Raw genomic sequence first — 18474 nt, forward strand, 5'->3', positions numbered from 1 at the left:
TGTTTTTTTCTAAATATATTTGTAATCACAGTCAAACATACATATGATTTTGTGGCACACATAGATCAATCAATTACATGTTACATAAAGAAGCGAGGTGTTTTTAATATCAGGGCGAAAAACTATTCAAAATAAAATACACACAGTACAACATGTAAACACGATTTATATAAACTATTATCCAAGTAAAATGCAGTCCTCTCTGGAAAGAATGCAATTGTTAGTGTTTTGGAAACACGTTGTTTATGGAAACTTAACATAACATTATATATATAATTAAATATTCAAAATCAGTAGCACTAGGGCTAATATAATTATATATGGTTGTGAAGTAGTTGATAATCACATAGTACAACTAAACATATTAAAATACAATTCCTAGACTTTCTTTTGACCACGAAAATACATGAAAAATTTATCTTGTAACGTTCAACAAAATCCAGAAGAGGGCATCATATTAATATCAGAGCGAGCGAAGGAATAAAATAGGACAAGCCGTACCTAATATTAGAAAAAACGACATGATTATCCAGAAAATAAATGATGTCAATATTATCGAAGGTGTTTGGAAAGCCAGAGACATAACGACATCCAACAACGTCATATAGGGTATTTTCTAGCCCCAAGATACACAAGTCCACCTTCATCTTAACACAAAAGAGCAGTACTACAGTAAAGTCAAGACTCCAAGCGGGGTGTTGTGGAGAAACCGAGCCGCTGCTGGCCACACCCTAAGCAGGGCAGCCTTAACACGTTGGACCAGTGATGACTTCCAGAAGGTGTGTCCTGCCTTCCTGAATCCGAACCGTGCATTCGCCACCTCCTTCTTCTCGTCCCCGCCTGCCGCCGGGGTGTTGTCACTTTGCCCAGAACTGCTCGGAACAAAACCCTGGCAGAGGAATAGAAGCAGCAGCAACAGCAGTAGCAGCAGCAGTAGTAAAAAAAAACGAGATCAGCTGCAGGAGAAGCATTGCCGAAGCCCTCGCGATTCTCGATCGGAGACGGTTCCAAAGCCTTTCAGCCTGGGAATCTCGCCGACATTACACGCTCGAAATCGGGGATTGTGAGCGAGCGAGTCGTCGGTTCTCCTGCGACCATGGGGGACGTGGTTTCCTCTCACCTGGACGAAAGCAAGCGGGAGACGATTGCAGGTATGAGGGGAGGGAGTGCCTCAACAACACCCTTTTAATTGTTGAACGACAACGACATTTTATTTGGTGTCATTAGGTATGCCAGAATAATTCGTCGTTGCTCTAGTCTAGTACCAACCAGGTTTTATGCCTTTAAATGTAAAACGCCCCCTATCTTTTGTCTAACTGGTCAAGTTGTTTATTTCAATAGATGTTGCATGCCTTTTTTAAGTCTTATAATGTCTCCACAATAACAGCAATTATCACCTGCCAATTGCTTCCCAGGAAGGGTGCCTTATATTGACCGTCTCTACCATAGCATATAAATTGTTTTATCATACTAGTGTTCTGTTCCTCCTCTTGACTAAATAGTTCCTGCTTGGTCAATCTGCTGTGGGCCTTCCTCCCAGACATAATAAGTAGGTTTCCCTAAGGGGAGCAATGTAAATTGGTCGTGGCTGCTATTTGAGTCTCCGATTGCTCAAACCTCCCACTGTGGACTGACTGTACATTCTGGGAGATTTATTCCAACCAGGCGTAAAGGCTGAGTGGAGCAGAGGAGACGTGTAGAGAGGGCCAGAGTCTTGACTCATAATACTCTCCCCCTGAAAAGGGAGGTTGGCTGCAAGGCTATAAACATCTGGGGAAAAGGGATAATGTTTTAGGATTTGGCTCCAGTAGAGGTCATTGGCTTAAAGCCATGCTCGGACTTGGAAGCAAAAATGTATTTTTTTCCAACGGCATTTATTGGGAGCATTTTCAAATGAATGAAAAATGACGGGAGCCTGAGCGAGTGTTGCTCCCTAGTTGGTCTTTATTCTTTCTTTGTCCAGGGGCAATGTGCTGAGCAACATGCGTAATTTCACACCAGCTTTCCAATGGGTGTACGTAGCTGTCAAGCTGATGTTGTAATGTACAGCTAGGGAAATTATTTCTGGCCAGTTGTTACTAGGCAGAGTTTGTGAAACAATGGTTTGTACCTGAAAAGCCAATGAAAATTGGGTATATATGCCAGCCATGGCTATTTTTCTGCCAGAGCCAGCAGCATGAACTGTATTCGTCATTTTTAGCAATATATAATCAAGTTAGAAATGACTAGAAAGCAATCAGACTGTCCAATTTAGAAACAAACCTAACAATTGCAGTGTCTACGCAATTTAAAGCCTCTTCAACTCATTGCAATCCAAAACAGAAGTGCTATAAAAAAAGGCTCGTTATCCAGTTCCTCTGGAATAACGGGAATTTAATCCGTTGAATTATTTACTAAAATATACACAATGAACAGAGACACTATTAACTTTACAATTTATTACAATGTGGTCATGCTAGCACAATGATCTATTTAAGGTTAATACTTTTGTATATTGACCAATACCAGTGTGTAAACTTGCATGTTTTACCTACTTTTTTAATGTGTATAAATTAATTGCTTTGTCTCTGTAGCACCAAACCTGCAAACCAGTTTCCGTGTAAGTATCGGTATTTCGGAATGTCGCGAACCGAGATTTAGTTTCTTCAGTTGGGTTTTGCCTCTGGTAAAATGTGTTAAAATTTCTTAAAGTGAAAGTCTTGCAAATTTGAAACCCTGCAAAGTAAAAAGAAATAGAAAACCATGCTGCTCTGGAACAAAATGGGCGTGGCCACTCAGTCAGAGCCATTGGAAACAAATGGCGCGTCCACACGAAAACGGGTTTCAGTGTACTGCGCATGTTTAGAATAGTGGTTTGGTCCTCATGTAAACCATCTCCAATGTGACCTCCCACTTTTTGCTCTTTGCTTAGCTTTTCCTGTGGTTTTTCTAAGCACATCTGGTGTGTACACTTGACTCCAAAGGGCACATTACTGTGTGGTCGCTATGAAATGGGTACTGCGCGTTTGTGCTTGCAGGAACTCTGTGATTTCTTCATCCTGGCTTTCGGTTCACGCAAAACTCGCGTTGCATCGATTTGTAATAGCCGTGACTTGTCACGCAAGATTGATCTGGTGAGAACAGCGGGGTCAGCATTAGTTTTGGGTCAGTTACAGTAAGTTTCATGTTTCACTGGGAGTGCTCCAACGCACAAAAGAGCTGACAGTCCTTCCTCAAAAATGCGTGAGGTTACATGCAGTTGTGCTATGTAGAAATTATTTGGAAGAAGCATAGGCCTATAATGTTTGCGTGTATCCTTGTTTTATTTTACTCTACTTTATCATAGAATTTGTTGGGGAATTGAGTGACCTGAACACTACTATTGATTCAATGTTAGCAGTCAGTGTGAAAATTGTGTTGACTTTTGCCTACTGCAATCTGCAATTTTTTGAAAGAAATAATGAAAACATGGTGCTGGTAAGAATTGGGAGAGATGGAAAACTGTTTGTACTGTTCGTCGCTTGACTTGCAGCTTGTTTTGGTTCAGAGTGAGAGCACTATGACAGAAAAAAAACAATGTTGCTGTTTAATGACCCCAATTGACCTCTTTTTCTAAATAGCTAATGTGCATTGTTGCCTTTTATTAGTATTTTCAATCGGGCAACATTCAGGTTTTACAGAGAATGTTAATTAATGGCATAAAAGTATAATGTTTCTGATTTAATTGAGTTTGATAAGCTGAATTTCATGATAAAGTAGGCATTTCAGCTTTAAGAATTTGTTCCTGAAGCTGGAATGGTTTGCTTACTTTGGCAAGAGGAGGCACGTTGCAAAAATAGAGTTGTTACATTTTTTTTGGACTAAAGGCCTCGCAATGGGAGAGAATACATGATAGATACTGCTCTCAAATTCTTTAAAAAACTATAAGAATTAAAAAAAAGTGTTCCAGTGTCTTACTTGAATGCAACAAGAAGCTCCCATTGGAACAAAACGAACCTTTCATGAAATCTATTTACGAATTTATCAAGCTTACTTTTAACTATCTTTGAAAATATCCATTGTATTATTTATAGGATTAGACTTTCTTTCCAATCCGGGGTCCGTTCGTCTGTTTCTCATTCTTCTCATGTCAGTGTGGACTTGTCAGCTCTTTCCTTCCTGCTCTCCAACTTCAGGATGGCTCCATTCTTCCTGTTGTCCCTTCCATAAACGTATCTCAGTCAACGTTGTCAACTGCTGAGTGGGCAAACCCATCAACTCTTATTTTTTTTCCAGTACTGGAACGTGGGAAAGTCTCACATCCCCTCCAGTAGTTTCTTGGATGAACTGTTGAGGAAATATGCTTGAAGGCAGCGGCAGAATTGGGTCAAGCGGCGGCTACATTTTTGCAGTTATGGAAACTGTGATGAATCTTTTTTGGACGGTTTTTGTTCTGCAAAATACAACTGCATTTGGAAGATGAACCAGAATTCAAAAGGAGCACATTTAAATTAGTATTTTTTTTTCCTCTACCGTTTGAACCCAGAATCCACTGTATTTTACGGACTATAAGTTGCACTAGACAAAGAATGCGCAATGAAAGACCTGTGTGAAATGGCATAATCCAAATCATGGTCAAACAATTACACGTCAATCAATCATTTCCCAATTCATAACATGTTTCTCCTTCCTCCTGCAGTGAGGACCAGAGATGTGATGCGACAGTTCAGCGACCTGTACAAACAGCAGTACGCTGTCGCTCTCTTCAACAGCGTCCGGTACGAGTTAGAAGGAGGAAGTGGACCGCAATCACAGTTACTACACAGAAAGGCAAGTTCGGCTAATCTGTTAGCTCAGCCAACCCGAAAGAATGTCAACAAATTTGTAGTCAAAACCACAAGGAAACCTTATAATAACCAGGCAAATGAAAGGCTTTGCAGTTAAATACTATTTCCCAACAACCCATTGGCCATAGTTCACATTGGGTGGATGCCACACCACATAACAAAAAAGTCAAAGGAAAAACAATTCCTAATCTTTCACTTGGTTGTTTTGACCACATATTTTGATTTTACCACATTTTGCCTCCTTTCAAATTTGGAGATTCCATAAGGCTTTTAATGCTCATATAATTTGTTAATTAGATGCTTCTAGGGGAAAAAGTAATAAATATTCATGATCAGGATTGTCATCCATTAACCACAGTGGTTATGTCTTTCCACTCAATATGTTGTCGATTATGAAGATGAGCAATAAAAAACTGTTGCTATGGCGTTAGTAAACAAAAGCTTGGTTAGAACAATGTGGCAATCTATGAACGAGGTTATTATATAAGCTTTGTGGAGCTGTCAATCATAACTATGGTTCTCTGTTTTTTTAATTTTACCTGCCTGATAAGCTTTATTTAAAAGAAACAAAATCTAATTTGGACTGAACAGAAGTATTTCTTGTATCTATTCATTTGAATGTATTTTAGTTTTTGATTAACATTAAAATAAGAGTGTCTTTATAATTAATATGAATGAAATAAAAAAATCTTTAATAGTAAAAGCCATTTTTGGGGGGCTTTCAAATGACCAAGACTCGTCACTTGCTCTTTAAACGGTTAAAGGTTTTGTCTATTGACTGTTTATCTTTTGGTATGCTTTTCAAGGAGTAGAAAGTAGAGCACATTTTACACATGATTAGAGTTGTTGGAATTCCATAGTGGTGTTTTACCTCCCCCTTTCTTATAATGTGAAGGACAAGCTGTCTATCCCCCTGACACCACAAATAACAGGGTTGAATAATTAATATTAGACTAATTTGAAAAACATCAAGAAAAAATAATATGGGCTAATGACAAAACAAGTCAATAAAATTCCGTTTTTTTTAAGTGCATTCAATCTTCTTATAGAACGTGGAGTCAAAGCTTTTCCATTCAAACATCATTGTTGTCCTTTATTGATTTTTAATGTGTTGATTTTTTTCCCCACAGGATCCTTTAGCGGGTCGTTTAATCTTTTCCGGGAATTTATTCCAATACCTTGAGGAGAATCGCAAGTGGAGGAACCGCTTTGTTTCAGTGCCAAACAACTACAGCATCAACCTCTATGAGAGTAAAACGGTAAGTTCATTTTACTTCCAACTTCTCCCAATTTCAAGTTGGCCATTACAAGGGTGAATTTGTCATTTCAACAGGCACATGAGCGGAGTCTGCATCCCAAAGTGACCATCAACTGTGCCGGCTACAAGGCCCTGACCTCCATGGAAGATTACATTGAGCTGATTAACAGCAGCCTCCCAGGTAGTAGACTATCTACCTGGTCTCATCACTGACATCATGCAATCTTTCTCCATCAACCAAACCGTCAGGGATTAATATCGACAATTTTCTTAATTATGTACTTTCCCTTAGATGTCAAAGCCAAATTGGGCAGCGGTCCTTTTATCAAGTGCGCCACTTCATTCCCGCTCATCCTGTGGCACCCGTACGCCCGTCACCACTATTTTTGCGTGATGACGGAAAAGGAGCAGCAGAAATGGCACGCCGTCTTGCAAGACTGTATCCGACACTGTAATAACGGTAAGAAAAATGCGAATGAAAAGTGATTTAAGTGTCCAAATGACTTGCGTAGCCGTCAAGTGGAACCCAATGTTCCTATTGTTGAATGTCAAAATTCTTTTTGGGTCATTTGTGTGCGTCAGTGACAGCAGGAGATATTTTCTTTTGAATAAGTCAGTCTCAAACAAGCACATTACAACGTTTTCTTGTTGCCTGAGGGGATAGTTAAACAGATGAGTTTGTATAATCACCTGTTCATCAATATGGGGGACGGGCTAGGAATTCAGAATAGTCAAATTTGCAGAACTCAACTATAGAAAAATGCAAATAATTGAAATAGAATTGCTGAAGTGAAGGGTTTTAGTCATGGTTTTGTGACTTAAAAATTCTCATTTGACTCGAGGGATTTCTGCACAGCATGTATACGTCGTATGGAGGTTACAGAGTTGAGAAAGAGGCTGGTGATTCTCCCACTTTATCCTCCAAAAGCAAATTTGAAAACTAAGTTAGTGGATGTCCCATCTTAACCGTGGTAAAAGCGCCCATTGTGCTGTTGTTTTGGATTGGATAAAGTGGTTTACAATGAGTTAATGGGACATGCTTGGCTAAAAAGGAATTTCAAGATGGCTGTGTCATTGTTGTTCTAAAGAAAAATTCAATGGAGGCGTCTAGCCTCAGAGCTATAACTTTTGTGGAAATGTCCAGTGGTGGAAAAAAAGAAGAGTGCTCACAATGGGGTACTAAGGTTTTTTTTTTTTTTTTCCTCCTTCGTTTTTTTTCTTTGATAACGTGAATCATCCACTGGACTTGAGCAGTGAAGAGACATGGGTCATCTCAAGTTCAAAATAGTTACACAGTATTTCATTAAATACAATTCAGGTATTTTAAAGTCTAAATTATTTTACTATGAAGCTCTTTTATGAATTATGGTTTGGAATCGTATGGAAGGGCCTTAAAGTGTACACGTGAGTTTAAAAAGGCACAAAATGGCAACATTAGTCGTCACATTTTTAATGGTTTCCTCTGTCACACTAACTTGGTTTCCTTCGAAGAAAAGTAAACACTGATAGTCCTCTTTACCATTGTGCATTGTTCACAAGTTATGTGAAACTTATATATTTGGCAGATAGTGATATAACATTAGAATAGAACCTTTGATCCTGACACCTTTAAAATGTTTATTTTTTCCTCTTTAGAAAAGTGAGAATGGCAATATTAAAAAAATCTACCCTTTAAACAAAACAGTAAAGCATTTCAATTGTTAACCTAAAAAATATCAAAATGTTGGTTAAAGTAAAGGCAACTGATAAATATTTCAAAAATAATTAGACTTATCATTCCATCTTTCATTGATTACATAACAATTCACATTGTTAGAATAAACTACAAAGTCCAATGAAACAAAGAATCCATTGTTAATGCTTAACGCGGTCAAATTTCAGCAGGTCTGAGGTTATGGACATAGTTTAAATATTTTGTATAATACTTAGAAAGGGAGTCCGGAACACCTTTTAACATAAATAAACGTAACAGTTTTGCAAATTTTAATTTGAGCAGCATGAGTTAGATCAGAGGTCTTCCATTTGCAATTCTGACTCATTCATTTCTTTCTATTTGTTCTTTGATATTATTGCATTTTTAGCTTTAATCTAGTCAATTTCAACACCCCGCCCTTTTCTTGTGAAAGCAGGAATAACATTTGAGTTTAGCGTGTTGACAAGTTAGAAAGGGAGACAAGCCCAAGGATGCCGTAACATTCTGTAATTGCATTTTTGTCGTGCTGTCATACTTTTGCACTCGTCTCAGCAAATCAGCCTTAAGCAGCGTGTTGAGGAATCCACTGTCCAAACGTGTTTTCCCGCTTGATGTGTTGACGGCATGTTGCGCAGGTTGCCTGAAAAGTTGGCGTCTTTTAACATGAGTATTCTTTGCTTTAAAAAACTCATAACGGTCATCACTTGGTTATTATTCAACTCTCAAGTTTGGTATACACCAAACTGTGCTGTACAGGTATTTTTTTAATTATAATACTAGAATTTTCAACAATAATTATTAAAAAAAAAATAGGAATAAGCAACTCCCTCTTACTACTGCACAAAATAATACAAAAAAAAGAAAATTATGGTCTTTGCCTACTTGGTTTAAGACACTAATTTGGATCGAAATCTACCCCAAAAATATGTACGGTATATTAATTGGCAAAAGTTCTAGAATGGGTAAGAGTAATCAGCACCAAAATCATGCATGTGGTTGAACACACCTTGACGCACCTTAAAATCTGCCATTTATGTTGTTTGGGTGCTCACAGTTTTTACGCATAGTAGCTCATATCTAACTAATTCTAATATTTGTGCATATTGTAAAAGCTAACAGAGAACCATTTTCCCCTTTGGCTTTTTTTCTGTTAAAGTGATGCCATCAAGTTGCTAAATCATGTAAATTAATTAAATAACTTTTTTTTTTTGCTTTATCTTGGAAACCTTTTCATTTCTCAAAGTAAGCATAGTGCTAATCATAATTTAAATAGCTTGTAGAATGTGTACCATTCTTGAAAACGGTTATTTAATGAGCGATCTTGCAAAACGTGCTTAGTTCTAATTTTAGGTAAAGTTATTCAAATTAGAACACTCAAGGAATGACTGGGTTTAATTAACCCTTTTATGCACATTTTTTAAACCCTTACAGGGCACTCATTTTATACATAATATCTCTTGCCGGCAATAAGTTAAATACTGTAGAGAAAAAAATCATGATTAATTGATAATATTTTAATCTTTTTTTGTTTTTTAAATGAGCAAAAAGAGTCACTTGCTTTATAAAGAGCACCAACATTTAAAAAGTGGCCCACTTTAATGACCAATATTCTTTTAAATGCGTTCTGTGAACATTTTTGGCTTATTTTCAAGCATCCCTAACGTTCAAGAAGCGTTATGCCATACAGTGAATTCCTATGTGAAAACCAGACCCAAAGTGTAGATGAGAAAGAACAAGTGTGGTTCTTATATTTCACTCATAAAACCAAAGCAGTGCCGATATCCAAACTTGTTCAGCCATTTACTTGTTTGGGCATGCTCAGTGAGTCCCTCTTGTGCATTCCAACTAAAAGCCCGAGCTAAAAGAACATGTTCTAAGGAATTAGGACTGTGTTGGTGTTTTATTATGACTGTGGCATGTAGAGGTTAATTGCATCAGTGTCAATTGGCGACATTCATGCATTTGACCTGTGTTAACACGCCCAAGCACCTCCTTTGTCATGTTGCCATTTTGGAGGAAAAACAGAACAGGGACTCATAAAATGGTGACATGAGCCCTTCGCTTTTTTGTAGTTCCTTGACGATATTAAAAACACGCGCGTGCACAGTATGCCGTTGCAAATGTTTTAAATTCCCACGCCACCTGGCTGTTTTTTTTGTAAGTATGCTCAAATTGAAGCGGAATGTTTATTCATTGTTTCATTTAGAGCCCAAAAGATTAGAATTATAATGTTGTCCTTGGTCATTGACAGATTTGTAGCTTTTTTATGCATTTGTGGCAAAAGTAGAGACATTTTGTAGCAGTTTATGTTCATGAGATGAGTGTAAATCTTCTGGCATGAGCTACATTTTATTTATTTTTGTGTGTGTGGAAAGTACCTCCTTTTGGATAAAATCAACTGATTGGCCCGTTTAAACGGTTAAAAATAACTCGGTGCCTAATGATTTGTAGCCCCCTGTTAATTACTTCTGATAAACAATGACCTCATTTCACAGAATTCTGCAGTTTTCTGTATTTGATCGGTCAGTCCATAACAATGAAAATATTATAGCACAATTAAACAATAGCACCCCCCTACTAGAAATGACCTAAATGTGCACTTTAACAATTGGGACACTCAAGTACCACAATTAAATTGAACTTATTGACCTACTGTAACTTTATTGGGCTGGTGAAATATTTTTACAACAAAGGGCAGATTGAATTATTATAAGATGAGATGGTGTTTTACAGATATTTCTTGCCTCAACAAGGAAGTATATCAACTATTTTGTTCACAATGTGAATGTTTTTTTTTATTCTCTAGGCGTCTGTAGATCATTCCTAGTGTGATTTATCAGTCAAGTATTTGTTTTCACATTTTATTGAAGTACTGTAGGAGTGGAATTGTGTCAGGCCGGCTGATCCTTGGTTTACAATTTTAGCTATTCAGGAGTAGTATAATGGCAAAAACAGGATTTGACTGTTAAAATGTTAAGGGAAAGGTAATGGTTGTCAAGCTCCGTTTCACTTGTATGCAAGTTGTAAAGCCTTGAATTGAAAGCTAGATAAGTTTAGATAAGGCCATTATTGAGGGATAGTTTGAAGGTCTGGGACATTTTCACTTAAACAAACCTAGCAGGGTGCAGTGAGCAGGTCAAGTAGGGAAAATATCTTAAAAGATAGTGTGGTCACATGTTCTATTTATATAATGTCCAGTCATACAGCGGAACTGTATAGTCTCGTGGTCAGTCTCTTTGGCACAGTGACCAAAAATATCATTAGGCAAAGGCTACATTAATAGTATTGACACTACATTGGCGAGCATAACCAAAATAAACAAGATAACATTCTTATTGAACCTCCCAAAAGAATTGATATCACAATAAAAGGTGATACTTTGAGTTCAAATAGGCTTGGGTTGGGCCAAAATCAAAATCAATCTACACACAAAAATCTTTCTTGAAATTGAACACAATTCAAGTTCAAGTACTAATTTAACGCATGTTTTCAACCCGCTTTGACTGACTGATCGTAAATATTTTTGAAATCTATTGATACAGCTCATCCTTGGCTGGTTTGGCAAGGTTTTCTCTGGGATGGAAGAGTGTAACTCTGCCAACATGTCTGTGTGCTTTATACTTCTGATTCTAGCATGTAGGTGTAAACTTTCCCCAAGACCGTATTTCATGGGGTCTTTTCAACTATCCCTGCAAATTTATCGCGGAGGGGCAGCTTCCTGCCGGGTCACCCACCCTCTCCTGCCAACAATTTCTCACTCGCTTCCTGACTTTGTCAGCCAGCTGAGTCACAGACCTGAAATCACAACATTTTCTTAATTTTTTTAAAGGTTTTACTTGACAAAGAAGCCCAAATCATTGTGGCAATTTAAAGTAAAGCTGCAGTATCTACATGATATATTATACATTTTTATAAATGTAATATTAAAGCACAAAATGTGTTTAGGCCTGGGAAAATAGCTGGATTCATTATTAATATTTCACATTTCAACGTGTATGGAAGCATGTCTGTCACAAGCAAATATACATTATTTTTAGAGCGTAATTTAGGGTGAACTGGTCATATGTATGTATCTGTCAGAATCTGTTTTTGCTATGGCATATGAAAAATATTTTTTAATACAAGAGTCATCAAATCATCATAACCACATGACTAAGTAACTTCCTGAAAAAACACAACTGTTGCTGTTTTAACAAAGTTCCTAAATTCTGGGCAGTTGGGTGTGACCATGTGAGATATGTTCAAAAACTAAAAAACTAAAATCTTCTTTTTTTGCGGGTATGACAGTTGCTCCTAGATTCACCATTGATATGCAAAAAAATATCATATTCATTTTTTTATTGCTTTTGGAACTTTTCAGGCCAGGCTCTGAATTTGGAAGAAAAAATACAAATTCAAGTCGTGTTTATTTATGGGAAAATGTTTGGAAAATCTATATTAGAACATCTGAAATGGGTATTTGGGTCATCAGAAGTACTCTTCGTTAGTAGGAGGGACGTAAATTGATGATCGAAATGATTTACTTTAATTTCATTGGCTTTAGATTTTACATAAAAAAACTTGTATTTGATCAGGAGTGTGGAGACTTTGATTTATTTTTCTCCAGTATGGGTTAACTAAGCGATCTCATTTTACTAACATTACACTTCCCTGTCAAACTAAGGTCTGCCAGAAGACTGCACTGTTCAGACACCAGCCTTCACTGACAGTGTGAGACTGCACAGACAAGCAAAGGGACACTATGGAACTTGGGACATGATGTGTGGAACTCCTCCCCAGGTTAGACATTTTTCCACTCTTTTTTTTTTTTTTAGGATGTATTGTCAGTTTACCTCAGCTTCTTCCTACATTCCAAAAAAAAACATGTGCATTACAAATCAAAGTCAGAATTGCATATAATGTTCACTCACTACAAAATTTCTGATTGTCTGTGACTGCCATTTTTGTGATTGTCTGGCTTTTGGTCAAAGTGTGCCACTGGGACACATTCCAACTACTAAAATGAAAGATTAAATTAGATTAGTAGATTGATTTGCAGCACTGTCCTATTTTTAACAGAGCCTCTGGACCACATATTCATATTGCGCAAAATATTTTGGCTACCACTACGTTTTTGTTCCTAGGAGTCCTATTCGCCAACTCTGACTGTATTTGCTCATTATTGCATTGCAAACTAGAGTGCCCTAGAATTTCGATATGAAGGAACCTCTTGTTTGTTAACTGTTTATTAGACGTTCAAATAGTATTAGTTAATCTTCCATTCAGTTTAATGCTATCCCGAAGCAAATTGATGACGTCCTTGTTGGCTCCTGCCCTTAAAAATTTTCTGCATCGTGCCTAGAGTGTGTCAGGAACACCACCCCCTTGCATTCACTGCATGCAAAAGGTGACACGCAAATACTATAGTCGGCCTCCCCTTTGAATGAGTTCCTTTTAGTTGTTTTTTTTAAAACCGCTCCTGAATCACTCTGTTCACTGCTGTCACCTTCTGCAGCTTTAAACATACCTGTGTTATCTGCTCGGCTTAACAAGATTAGGTTTGTTTGCCAACCAAACACACTATGTACTGCTTCTTGCTCCATTAAAAGGGTGGATCATAGTATATCTGTTTTTATAGTGACTTGTCTTCACTTGCACCTGAAGTGACAGCTTCGGCCCTTTTCATTCGTGTATATCGAATATTCTGCTCTATTTCTATGATTGGTTGCTTTTTAGTGGGATCAACTTGAGGCAAATATGAACAAAAATATTATATTATGCCATACTCTATTTCGGTTACTCAGGGTAAACTTAAGGCATACGAAATACATAATTCTACCTTGTTGATGTTCTTTTTGTACTACCTAATATTTCTCCAAGCTGTAGATAAACACTGAAGTATCTTGGAGGTACACAAGCACATTTGTGTGTGTGTGTGTGTGTTTATACACTTTTTTCTGCTTCTAAAGAAATCATCTCAATAGACTCACTGTGTTTTTTCATGTTTATTTTGGTGGTTCTATGTGTCAAGGGTTAGTAAATTATAATTATTTTCCTCCACATACCTCTCCCCAACAGCAAATAATAAAAATGAGGTGCGGGTTCCTAATAAGAATGTTGTAGACTTCATGACTTACTCAGAATGTGTTCTTATGTCCATCCAGATTCTGTCAAATCTAGTGATGGAGACCCTCCATCCCGAACTGAGGGATGCAATCGGTCCTCGTTTAAAAGGAAAGATGCAGCAAAGGCAGCGGGATTGGATGTTTGTGAGTGCCCGTGATACTATTTTACAAGGGCAGAGAAGTTTTAAGAATATCGCTTATCATTCATGAATGTCATTGTAGATCTCAGATGCAGTTTACAGGCAAGTTTTGGCCCAGACCAACAATGAGTATAATACCCTTGTTGAAGCCTGCAAGGTTCAGAAGGTTGAGCTGGATTCCAGACTGAGGACTGACATGGACCAGGTCATCACGTCTAAAGAACATATTACCAGCAAAATTCGAGGTAATGTTCTATTTATTTCAGTGCAAATGAACAGAAAATTATGCTGTTTTAGTTTTTGCGTGGATTTGATTCTCTCTTTTTTTTTAGTTTTATTCTCACACGTGTTCTTCACGTAAATGTTATGCTTTCAGAACATTAAGAAACATTAAATATTCTCATATTTAGCGAGCTCTCAACGAAAGCAGACTGATTCTTATTATCTTAGCAATGAATAAAGTTGACAGAAATAATATGCTCAAGAAAGTGGTAGAGACAGTGTAAAAATAACACTTTAAGCAACAAATAATGTTCAAATTTTTCCCCATTTGCAGCCCTGGTGTTACCCAAAGCCGAGTCTCTCCTGAAGAGGAGTGTCGAACCTTACATTGGCTCCATCTTAGATGCCTTGATGGAGCCCACCAGTCGAGGTTTCTCTGAAGTCAGGGATGTTTTCTTTAGGGAGGTTGTGGACATCAACAAGAACCTGGTTAATGGGGGAGATCAAGCAAAATTGGGAGAGGTAAGTCCTTTTTTTAGTGCCTGAATATATGACCACCTTGCACCTAACACTGTGTCAATATTCCCATCAGCACATGGAAAGGCTCTCCATGCTGGCTTTTCATCCAGTCAAAATGAAGAGTTGCTACGATAACGTGGAGGAGCTCAACCTGGACGGGCTACAGCAAAGGTTCGACGTCTCCAGCCCTTCTGTGTTTGTCAGCAGGGCTCAGATCCTCATGAGGGAGGTGAGAATTTAAGCTGGAATGTTCACATGTTGTCATCGGAGGGAGCTCAAATGTCGGTGTGGCTGCCGCTTGGCTAAAAGAAACAATTTTGCAGTTGCCTGTTAAACGTTGCATTGGTTGAGCGTGACACCAAAACACCCTTTTTTTTGTTGTGACAGCAAATGGACAATGCGGTACACACTTTTGAGCAGCTGCTACAGCAGTCTTTGGCTTCCCAGGGAGATAACGAACTATGTAAAGTCATCCAAGGGTGCCAGGACAGAGTCCTCAAGGTAATTTAGGAAGAGAGAATATACATATGTTAGGTTTATATGTAGATTTTTTTTTCATGAAGATGGTTGACATAATAATTAAAACTGTAACTGTCAGTCATATCTCTCTGTGTTGCTGGTTTCTCTCGGCAGAAGTACGATTATGACAGCAGCACCGTACGCAAAAAGTTCTTTCGGGAGGCTCTGCTGCAGATCATCATCCCATACATGCTGCAACAGCTCGCTCCAACCTGCTCACCCGTAAGTAGCATTGTATTTTTTACACTCGTATTCTCCGGAGCATTTTGACTTTTCCACCATTAAATCAGTCAAGTCAAGCCAATGTAATCTGACATGGATTTACAAGAGGTGTTTGTTTCTTCAGGCCAGTGCAACCCTTGTCACATGAAATAAACTACATGAAATAAATCACATGAAATAAATCACATGAAAACAATGAGACGCTTTAAAAGGAAAAAAATGACATTACATTGAAGATTAAATTAATGAATGTGTGTCTACTGCCTTGCCAGGAGCTGCCACGTTTCAAAGAACTCATCTTTGCGGACTTTTCTCGTTTCCTGCTCGTGGAAAATATGTTTGAGGAGGTCGTGCTGCAGTCTGTTTCCAAGGACATCATGATGGGTGAGGATTAGGAATGAAATGTTAAATTATATCCCCAACTTGGTTTTCATTGGACACCCAAGTGTAGGTAACCAATTCAATTGCTAGGTTCAATTGACAACATTCTAGTTTATCACTAAAAACATGACACAAACCACACTCAACTCTCAACTACCGTATTTTTAGGAATAAAAGCCTCAATTTTGCCTCCTTTCAGTATTACTCCATTAATAGCAAAACAGGCAATTTATGGACTTTTAGTGGCTCAGAGTGACATGGAGATGCAAATATTGAATTCATTTCAGGCATGTAAGAAGTGAGATTCTGAGCCATGGAAATCCGGTTTGAAGCATTAGAAAAATACAAAAAATGAAAAATAACTTCTCTATAATATTTGCAATCTTAACTTTTCACTTTTCCGTGTATAGCGGTGAAGGAAGCTGCCGTCCAGAGGAAGCACAATCTCTACAGGGACAGCATTGTCATGACCAACAGTGACCCAAACCTCCACTTGCTTGGTGAAACCCCCCCAGTGGACTGGGCCACCAAATTCGGCAACGGTGAAGCAGAGGGCCCCAGCGGCGATGGCGAAGGAGGTTCTGGAAAAAGGCGCAAGCAAGTGGTCTCCATGATCCAGCTGGATGGCGTCCCCATACCCTACGAGTCCTGTATGGAAATTCCAGGTGTGGAGCTCATCCCAGAGGAAGAGGCCACCGCGTCCGATCATTCCGAGGAGCAGTCGGACCCCAAATCCCCGGATAGCGTGGAGGAAATCCGAGATCTGATCAACCCGGTGAAGGAAGTGGTGCTACCAAATGAAGTCAAGAGTGACGTGAACAACGGGACAGTGCCAACCGAGGACAAAGAACAGGAGGAAGTGAGCCAAGTTACCGAAACGGTGGAGGACGTCCCTTTAAAATCGCCGCAGGATAAGACATCGGCGCAGTCGCTCGTTCAGCAGCTCATAGGAAACAAGAAACAGGAGAATAAGGAAGAAGAGATCATTAGGAGCGCGATCGAGGAGATCGATTTAGCCGTGCAAGGGGAGAGCGAAAACACGGTGGAGGTTTGCGCGGAAAAATCGGATTCGGAAACACAGCTTCCGTTAGCTACGGACTCCAGCCCTCTTGAGGAGACTCAACTTGTCCAAAAAGTCCTCAATGAGGTCATCAATGAGGTGGTCAATGGTAAGGAAAGTATCGTTGACCCTGTTGAGGGGGAAGTCGGTTTAGCGTAGGAAGAAAAACGTCTCAAGTTGAAGATAAAGACTCTTATTGTATCGTTTCCTTGTGGATGTCAAACACCTCATGACCAGTTCGATCTTCCTAGAATCTCGGAGATATGAACTTGGTCGGCGGTTCTTACGTATGCAGTTTAATTATGCCCTCGAAAGCGTCCTAGTTTGTATGTGACACTGAATGCACCGTATGGTTTTTTTAATCCTTTGCTTTTTTCCTGACGAAAACACATCAGCAGAAAAGAAATGCTGTTTTATTCAAGTGACATGATGGAAAACCTTGACTAGTGATGGCCAATTTTAGCAATAATGTGCTCGCACACGTCCTTCTGATTGACAGCAAGGGGTGATGTAGTATCCTTTTTATGTGTTCAGATGTGTTTTAACTACTACAGTTCTTGAAATGTTATCTATTTTTGTAAGTGTGTCTATTTATAATACATACACGTAGTTTATACTTAATGTGTCTCGCTTTTAAACCGATGGCTTTCATAGGTATTGGCCTAACTTGTGAGAGTTTTGAAACTTAGGAACACGGTAAGTTACATAAAGACAAAGATTAGCGTTTATATTTCCCCAGCTTCATTATACATACATTTTATCAAATGTTACGAGTGTTTTAAGCACAAAGGTTACATTTGCTCAACTCAAATTCATCTTGCAAACCATAAATGTTTGAATTTTGTACCTTTTTATCACATAGGTGTTGGCATGTGTATTTAAATGAGTCACAAATTTCTGACTGGATGACAAGCTTATACAAATAATGGATCTAGAAATGTTGAGTAATCGTAATACATAGCGTAAAACAGTTAGTGGGCACACTTACAGTTATACTACAGGAAAAAAATTGATGGTTAAAGTATGTGATCTGCTTTTTAAATGCAGAGAAGAGAGCCGCACATCCTTCTCTTTCTATTTTAATTTCCATAGTTTAACCTATATTGCAAAGCTCATTTTGCATCTTGGCACATTACGTTGCAAGCTTTTAGATTCTTTACCTAACAGTGTTTTCACCGGAAGGGAAACGCTCGATTATTTATTCCTGTACGCGTGTGGTTGTGCTTTTAAAAATCGCATTCTTGCTTTTTTTCATCTTAACATATGTATGATAATTGAATAAACTTATTTCCTGCCTTCTATTTTAGTGTCAGTCTGATCCTAATTTGATTAGAGCTGATAGTGGAACCAGGGGTCACTGACCTTTCTGAACCTGATTAATGTGAAGGGCCTGCTCGGTTAAAATATACTCTTAAAATAAATCTACACTTGACTGTGTTATTAGAATTATTTTAAATGTTGTGTATATACTGGTATTATACTTGGGCCACAGGGAGGCGCTATAGGTTGTGTGTAAACTAATGGCTCAGTTTCAGTCGGCACTTTCACAGT

General features: G+C 38.3%; 1 protein-coding gene across 1 annotated transcript in view; it reads left to right on the forward strand.

The window, feature by feature from the left end:
* Positions 1-18224, forward strand: part of niban2a (niban apoptosis regulator 2a) — an 18559-nt gene extending 335 nt beyond the window's left edge. Inside the window, exons 2-15 of the mRNA XM_077622741.1 lie at positions 666-1151; positions 4658-4788; positions 5936-6064; positions 6139-6244; positions 6356-6523; positions 12420-12535; positions 13900-14004; positions 14083-14245; positions 14557-14744; positions 14815-14970; positions 15129-15242; positions 15375-15482; positions 15755-15866; positions 16274-18224. Coding sequence (XP_077478867.1) covers positions 1097-1151; positions 4658-4788; positions 5936-6064; positions 6139-6244; positions 6356-6523; positions 12420-12535; positions 13900-14004; positions 14083-14245; positions 14557-14744; positions 14815-14970; positions 15129-15242; positions 15375-15482; positions 15755-15866; positions 16274-17082 — 2460 coding nt within the window. The 5' untranslated portion in view covers positions 666-1096 and the 3' untranslated portion in view covers positions 17083-18224. The remainder of the gene's footprint in view (positions 1-665; positions 1152-4657; positions 4789-5935; positions 6065-6138; positions 6245-6355; positions 6524-12419; positions 12536-13899; positions 14005-14082; positions 14246-14556; positions 14745-14814; positions 14971-15128; positions 15243-15374; positions 15483-15754; positions 15867-16273) is intronic.
* The last annotated feature ends 250 nt before the right edge of the window (positions 18225-18474 follow it).

The sequence above is a fragment of the Stigmatopora argus genome, chromosome 16 (genome assembly GCF_051989625.1).
Source record: "Stigmatopora argus isolate UIUO_Sarg chromosome 16, RoL_Sarg_1.0, whole genome shotgun sequence".
Classification (NCBI taxonomy): domain Eukaryota; kingdom Metazoa; phylum Chordata; class Actinopteri; order Syngnathiformes; family Syngnathidae; genus Stigmatopora; species Stigmatopora argus.